Source organism: Alexandromys fortis, unplaced genomic scaffold (assembly GCF_014885135.2).
Source record: "Alexandromys fortis isolate MF-2015 unplaced genomic scaffold, M_Fortis_MF-2015_v1.1 scaffold_4, whole genome shotgun sequence".
In the NCBI taxonomy this organism is placed as follows: domain Eukaryota; kingdom Metazoa; phylum Chordata; class Mammalia; order Rodentia; family Cricetidae; genus Alexandromys; species Alexandromys fortis.
This window is the reverse complement of record NW_026067944.1, coordinates 21,361,538-21,369,117: the sequence shown is the minus strand read 5'-3', so window position 1 is coordinate 21,369,117 and position 7,580 is coordinate 21,361,538. Positions and strand designations below refer to the sequence as shown.

Sequence of the window (7,580 nt, the reverse complement as noted above, 5' to 3'; positions counted from 1 at the left end):
GTTATGGAGGGGGCGGGCTCTGCAGGGAAGTGCGTCAGAGGAGGCGCGGGGAGAGTAGGGTGCTGTGGTCGGAGCTGGAGGGCGAAGCCGGTGGAGTGAGAGGATGGGCGGTGAGTGCGCGGGGTCGCGGGCCAGCACGGGTCGCGGCGTGGAGAGAGGGCCCCTCGCCGGCGCGGCCGGGCCGGGAGGCTGGAGCGGCGGGCGGGCGGGCGGGCGGGGCGGGAGGGGCGGGTCTCTGGGCCGAGGGGGCTGGGGCTGGCTGGGCTCGGGTACCCAGGGCACCCCGCCCAACCCAGCCCAGCCAGCCTCAGCCTGCCCATGCCAGGCCCTGCTGTACCACAGGCCCAGGGTGACCGCGGTAGGCGCAGCTTCCAGAGCCCGGCCTTTAAGGTCATCCGAGAGCACCAGGATGGACGAGATTTTTGAAAATCAAATCACAAACCGCAGTTACTGAGTTAATAATCAATTATTGTTGATTATTGCAGTCTCCCCGGTCTTTCCGGAGTCACTTTCATTTCCCAAACTCTGCTTCCCAGTTTGTGAGCCTGTTGTCGGGTGCTTCTGCGAGGGGTTCGGTGCGGTCACGGTGTACATACACTTGGCAGGGTTTGACTCAGCGTGATCCGCCCGGAGTCGTTTTACCGCGGCCATTTACTACTGCCATGGAGCCCTGTCCACTCCTAGGGAGTGTTCAGATTTTGCCTAACTCACCTTTCTATTTGCGAGTAGGGATCGTTTAGTCTTTATGGATACGTGCTATACTTTAGGGTTTAGGGAGGAGGATTGCAGTTCAGGAGGTTAGAAATGTAAGGGATGGGGAGAGTAAGAAGCTGTGTCAGGAAGCTTGGCTTAGCTTTAATTGGATTGGGGGAGATTGATACCTAACGATGTTATTGGTCTCTTTGCTATGACATACACTTAAAACAAACTTTCCCTTCGGGTTAACACCTTCATCTCTGATTTTCAAACAACTCCTCACTCCTGCCCTTATTTTGGAAGCCTTCCCACCAGAGAGCAGATGGGTCCTAGTTTCCTCTTCTTCCGCCTCTTTCTCACCCAGACCCTAAGCACTTCACATTTTGTAGCGTCTGTAAAAATTCAACCTGCAGTTAATGTGTGCACGCTACACTGCTGGCCACGGGCATGTCTGTTGTTTGTATCTGTAATGTGTATGTCCATTTCAGTGTTGTCTGTTTTAGTATGCAGGTGATAGACTAGAGACCAAGACTTCTGTCTCCGTAGCATCCTGGGTATGTGAGCATTCAATAAGTACTTTCATGAGAATGAGTTTTGTTTTAAGTTTAACATTTGCCCTTTTTTGTTTGTAAATTTTTAAAATGATAAATGCATTGCCTTACAAAGAAGAAGGGATGGGAAATAGGGTGGTTTGAGGTGTTTTAAAAAGTTATCTTCTTATTTGTTCTTGAGGTCTAACTTTCCTTCTTTCTTCGACTTAAACAGAGCAGTCTGAATGCCAGAATGGATAACCGTTTTGCTACAGCGTTTGTGATTGCTTGTGTGCTTAGCCTCATTTCCACCATCTACATGGCAGCCTCCATAGGCACAGACTTCTGGTATGAATATCACAGTCCGATTCAAGAAAATTCAAGTGATTCGAATAAAGTAGCCTGGGATGACTTCCTTGGTGATGAGGCAGATGAAAAGACTTACAATGATGCCCTGTTCCGATATAACGGCACGATGGGACTGTGGAGACGGTGTATCACGGTACCCAAAAACACGTACTGGTATGCTCCACCAGAAAGGACAGGTAGTCTTCATTTCCATTTCTCATTCCTTTATGATTTAATAATCATTACTCGGTGATGCATAAACAGGGCTGTGCCTTGAGAAATCTGTGTTTGTTTTTCTCCCACCATTTTCTCGTTCTCATTGTCCTCACTGATAACAGTTGGAACAGTAACTTCTTAATTTTGGGAAAGCTACTTGAACCCTCGTATTTACTAGTTAGGAAATTTTTTATTCATTTCATTTGAAGATTTTAGGTATTTGATAATTTCTGGACGAAGTGGTATTCAAAATCAAGTCAACAAATTAGAGTTGATTGTCTTCTTACAATTAGCTATGTTAGCCAGGTGGTGGTGGTACATGCCTTTAATCGCAGCATTTTGGAGACAAAGGCAGGCAGATCTCTGAGTTTGAGGCCATCCTGGTCTATTGAACAAGATCTGAGATAGCCAGGACAACACAGGGAAATTCTGTCTCGAAAAGCCAAACAAGCCCCAAACCAACGATTAGCTACATATAGTAGGTATCTATCATTTTCCTTGTATTTTAGAGAACATAGTTTGATCAACTCTGCTTTTAAATCTGTATATATATATGACTTGTGTATATATATGACTTGCACAATTATAGAGAGTTAATAACCTAAAAGATACTGCAGGAAAAAAATCTAAGTTGTTTCTCAGATTTATTCTTCCATCCTTTATTATTTATTTATTAATTTATTTTTATTTTCAAGACAAGGTTTCTCTGTAGCTTTGGTGCCTGTCCTGGAACTAGGTCTTGTAGACCAGGCTGACCTTGAACTCACAGAGATCCACTTACCTCTCTCTCCCAAGTGCTGGTATTGAAGGTATGCACTACCACGGTCTAGCTTCTTCAATCATTCTTATTAACACAACTATTTTAATTGGCAGGTATTAAATTGGAAATCTTAGCATTCTTCATAAAAACATTTTACAGTTTATTTTTGTTTATATTTACTTCTTTGACCTTGTACTGGGAAAGTATTGTATTCATATGGTGTAGAAAGTCCTTCTGTCTTTGTGTTGCTTTTATTGGTTAATAAAGAAACTGCTTTGGGCCTGTTGATAGGTCAGAACTTAGGTAGGCAGGGAAGACAGAACTGAATGCTAGGAGAAAGAAGGACAGAGCTGGGAGAACTGCCATGGCCGCCGTCAGAGTCAGACATGCTAAATCTTTCCTGGTAAGCCACTGCCACATGGCCATACACAGATTAATAGAAATGGGTTAAATCAAGATGTGAGAGTTGGCCAATAAGAGGCTACAGCTAATGGGACAAACAGTAATTTAATTAATACCATTTCTGTGTGGTTATTTTGGGGCTAAGCTAACTGGACGGCCTGAAAGAACAAGTGAGCCCCTCCATGCAACAATCATATCTAACAGAATACACTTGAGTTACCATGTACTAAAAGATGGTCTTATACCATGTATGCAAAATAGAAGTAACATGCAAAGCAAGGGAGCACAGGTTTATTGTTAAACCTCCAGTTCTACTTAGAGGACATGGAAGCATATGCTGGGAATGTGGGAGTGGGACAGTTCATGCAGGACACTAGGTTTTCTGAACACCTTGCAGACTGTAGAGGGGCATTGAGAGGAAGGACATTGAACAGAGGAGGGACCTGTCCTGTTCACTCTGGGTGATGTCTGTACACAGAAACCCCATGCAGCTCTGGATCAGTTAGTAGGCTGCTGTAATGCAAGTGAGAGATCATTGTAAGTCAGACCAACATAGCAACTTGGGTTGTAGCAGGATCTTGCATATATTTCGAAGAAAGAGCTATTTTAAGGATTTTCTGTTGTGATGTATATGGACAAGAGAACCTAGAGAAGTTGACATGTGTCATCTCTGAGGACTATGGCTGGGATAGTAAGTTTAGGGGCGAAGATCAGAATTCTTCAGAATTTATGTTCCTGTCCATATTTCCCAGTCTTCTAATATACCTTCTTCGTTACTAACATACCTTCTAACTGTTACCTTTTTTTCTCTTGTGTCTCAATCAGTGAGACTCAGAGATGGCAACGGAGTGACCTATGTGTCACTGGGGGCCAGAGATTATGTATGTCCTGGGGAATGTCTTTTGCATCACCTTTGACTTCATAAGATAATTACCGAAAGAGATTATTTTGGCATGTTTTTTATGAAAATAACGTGCATTCATTGTTTTTTTCCAGAGTCATTTGACGTGGTTACAAAATGCATGAGTTTCACACTAAATGAACAGTTCATGGAGAAATATGTTGATCCTGGGAATCACAATAGTGGAATTGATCTGCTTCGGACCTGTGAGTACTTGACTCTTAGCAGGACAGTTGAAAGAATATGTGTTTGATTGAACTCTGTTTCTAGAATGTTAGTGCACAGTGTCAGCATTAAGTAACTTCCCTGCAGCATCCAGTAAGCTCTGTTCCGTGGCTAATATTATCTGGAGGTCGGAAACATACTTAGTAAACTTCAATTAACTTGCATTTGAGGGAGCTAATAGAGTGGAGGGTGAGTCTTGATTTCCAAAAGATGGTTTTGGTCCCAAATAAGGGGAAATTTATTAGGCTTACAGAATAAACTTCAGTATTTGACATGTCAGCTCCCATTGCCTGAGCTCACATGAGCATACCTGTAGAAGTTGCCCAAGCACTCAAGGGCTCAGTATCAGGCCTGTTGGCAAGACTCTTCCGATCCTAGGTAGTAGTAGCCAAAGAGTAGATGGAAACAGTATCACACGCATTCCGTTCCTCCATAGTTAGACTGCCAATCAGATGGCATCTTCAGATTTGAGCTACAATTTTCAGGATGGTGTTTTCAAAGGAATCCTTGCAGTGAGAATGAGAGAAAGGAGTATATTTGGGAGCAGAGTTTTAAGGGAAGGCATAATATTTACAAATAAAGACTTGTATGCTGTTCTAGAAAACAAAATGAATACAAAGGAGAATTTATGGGATTTATATCTACCACTAAGCCTGATACACTCTGTGTCCACTGTGTCCTCTTTTGTAATCACCGTTTATTTTCTTGCTATCACCTGCCTTTGATCATGCAAACACTTTCATTCTATCTGTCTGTAGAAGGAAATGATGTTTTACCGTACTTAAATCTTGGTTCTTCACCGTTCTTCATTTGTATAAGTTACTAATGCCTCTGGTTTTAGTTCCTTCAGTTACAAAAAACCTCAAATAGTAGTAGCACCCAATAGTGTAGGCTTTTGGGACGATTAACTCAAGTATGTGAATAGCAAACATTGCATGGTATTTTAACTGCCTTAGTGGCTCTTTATTTGTTTTCAGGAAAAAAATGGAATCCTTTTGAATATTAAGGCCTTGATATTAAAATACTCATTTCTCACCCTCCAAGAAAAGCTCTAGTTAATCCCTTAGGATATAAAAGAAATTGCCATTGTAGAAAAATGGTCTGAAATAATTTTTTATTCTTTTTAAAACTAGATCTTTGGCGTTGCCAGTTTCTTTTACCTTTTGTTAGCTTGGGTTTGATGTGCTTCGGGGCTCTGATTGGACTTTGTGCCTGTATCTGCCGCAGCCTGTATCCCACCATTGCCACGGGCATCTTCCATCTCCTTGCAGGTGGGTTAGTCAATTCTTTGGATTCTCCTGTCTTCTTAGGCATTGGAATTGTAACTTGTGAACATTCATTGTATTGTCACACCTTTGAGATGCTTGCTTCTGTGCTGTTGTGCAGCCACGTTCTGATTTCTCACTTTCTTCCTAAGGTTTGTGTACACTGGGCACTGTGAGTTGTTATGTTGCTGGCATTGAACTACTCCACCAGAAACTAGGGCTGCCTGAGAATGTATCCGGAGAATTTGGATGGTCCTTCTGCCTGGCCTGCGTCTCGGCTCCCTTACAGTTCATGGCATCTGCTCTCTTCATCTGGGCTGCGCACACCAACCGGAAAGAGTACACCTTAATGAAGGCCTATCGTGTGGCATGAATGGGAAGCAGCCTGCTTGATGATTTTTAATAATTTTTTTACTATTGAAGTTTTCCCTTGCCGTCCTCTCAATTGTCTTTAAATTTTATTTTTGTGGATATGACATTTTATCCTAAAAGTCCCTTTTGTTTATATACGCCACTAAATGCACAGTAAATACCACTTAAAATATGTGTGGCTTCCTTTGAGTAAGTCAGTCTTTTCACCAGACTGTTCAGACAGAACTGTAGAGATGCAACCTAGCTTTGTGAAGGAGCATTGGCAATGGAAAACAGACCTAGCACTGGGCCTGCTGATGTCTGCTAAGTCCAGTAGTGTAGGAACTGTGTTGACTAGAAACTAATTTCTCTGTGAGATCTGTTATCTCTGTTGAAACTTCATGTTTACTTTCCTGTTGTTGATACCAGTCAGCTAGCAGAACCAGTGTTCCGAAAGATTCGTGAACATAAAATTGGGAAATTATTTTTAGCATCCTTGTCCTGAAACTTTGGTACATTGCTTCATCTGAGATAAAATATGGCAGCTGTTTATACTGTGATTGTCTACAAGAAAAAAAAGTGAAAAATGATGTTTACTTGAAATTGTAGCTTTTAACTGCAAAATTTCAATTCAATGAAAAAAGCTGTTTAATCTTGCTATATTATACTTTCTTTTTTTGAAAAAAAAAATCTGAAATTCATTAGGATTTCAGTGTCACCAAACCATTGTAAAATTTTGCTGCTTCCCCTCCACACACCAGGCTTATTAAAGAGAACTTTCTTTTTAACAGAGAAGAATCACAGTCAATTCCCCAACTGCTTTTTTTTCAGCTAAGTACTATATGGGAGGTCCTACCAATAGGGACCCCCAGAGCTGGGGGTCCCACCACCACAAGACCTAACGCTCTGGCTACCCACTGACTTCCAACTGTGGTCTTTATTTCTTGTGGTGGAATCATGTGCCTTTCCTTGCCCAGATTCCTTCCTGGTGTGTACCAACACTATCTAATGTCTTCTGATTCAGTCATTTTTATAATATGTCTGTAAACATTGAACTTTAAAAATCTTATTTATTTACTCCATTATTGTAGCATTTCACAGATTTAAAAAAAATGTAACTCAGTAATTTCTTACCAAATCCTAAATCTGTCTTTTTTTTAAAAAATAAAAAAAAGAAAATCGTGTAGAGTGTGTAAATTGCTTTAGGTCTTAGCATGTTGGGCTTAAAAATGGGGATGACTTTAGGAGATGAATTATACATGTGTTTGAGTCTGTATATTAGCCACTTTTTGTTGACCATGACCAAAGAATTTTAGGGCAGAAAGTATATTTTGGCTTACAGTTTAGAGGCAGAGTCCATAATGGCAGAAGACTATTGGAGCAGGAGGCTGAGAAATCACTTCTTCGGCTGCAGACAGGAAACGCAGAGGGAGAATGAACTGAAAGGTAAGGCTGTAACCCTAAGCCCGCCCGTTGTAGTAGTGCTTCCTCCAGCAGGCACCAGCTCCTGAAGGTTTCATTACCTTTCCAGACAGCCGCGGGGACCAGTGCTCAGAGATGTGAGCCTATAGGGGATGCTCTTCAGTCAGACACTGCAGTCTGTTGCGGAAACTGGATAAAAAAGCCCTTTCCTCATTAGAAAACCAAGTGTCTTCAATGAAACGTTTCTGAACTAGGTCTGGGATCTCTTCATACCATATTTGATGTGGTTAGTTTTTCCTAAGCAGTCATTTGATGACTGGATTGTTGTGTTCTAGGAGGAGAGACTTCAGCCACTGAGCTACCAGTGCTCCCTTTATATTTGTGCTGTGCATTAATAAAATGTCAGCTTCTGTCTTATAACAAAGTCAGCATTATTTACTTTGACTAGTTTCTTCTGACGTAGC

The 7,580-nt window shown here is 41.8% G+C and overlaps 1 protein-coding gene across 3 annotated transcripts; it reads left to right on the top strand.

Annotated features, from left to right (window-relative positions):
* Cldnd1 (claudin domain containing 1) lies at window positions 1-6,880 on the top strand. 3 transcript variants are annotated; one of them, XM_050148995.1, is made up of 6 exons: window positions 50-110; window positions 1,200-1,250; window positions 1,462-1,771; window positions 3,949-4,059; window positions 5,212-5,349; window positions 5,496-6,880. In XM_050148995.1, exons 3-6 carry the CDS (start codon window positions 1,480-1,482, stop codon window positions 5,714-5,716), a joined length of 762 nt encoding a protein of 253 aa, XP_050004952.1. In that variant the 5' UTR covers window positions 50-110; window positions 1,200-1,250; window positions 1,462-1,479; the 3' UTR covers window positions 5,717-6,880. The 3 variants fall into 3 exon arrangements, with proteins under 3 accessions (XP_050004951.1, XP_050004952.1, XP_050004950.1); XM_050148993.1 differs by having other exon boundaries at window positions 96-110; window positions 1,207-1,250; XM_050148994.1 differs by lacking the exon at window positions 1,200-1,250 and having other exon boundaries at window positions 1-110.
* The last annotated feature ends 700 nt before the right edge of the window (window positions 6,881-7,580 follow it).

Excerpts from the sequence above, each read along its gene's own strand:
- Cldnd1 (XM_050148993.1), top strand. Across the intron at positions 4,060-5,211 it reads AATTGATCTGCTTCGGACCT|ATCTTTGGCGTTGCCAGTTT; the intron begins GTGAGTACTTGA and ends TTTTAAAACTAG. Across the intron at positions 5,350-5,495 it reads CATCTTCCATCTCCTTGCAG|GTTTGTGTACACTGGGCACT; the intron begins GTGGGTTAGTCA and ends TTTCTTCCTAAG.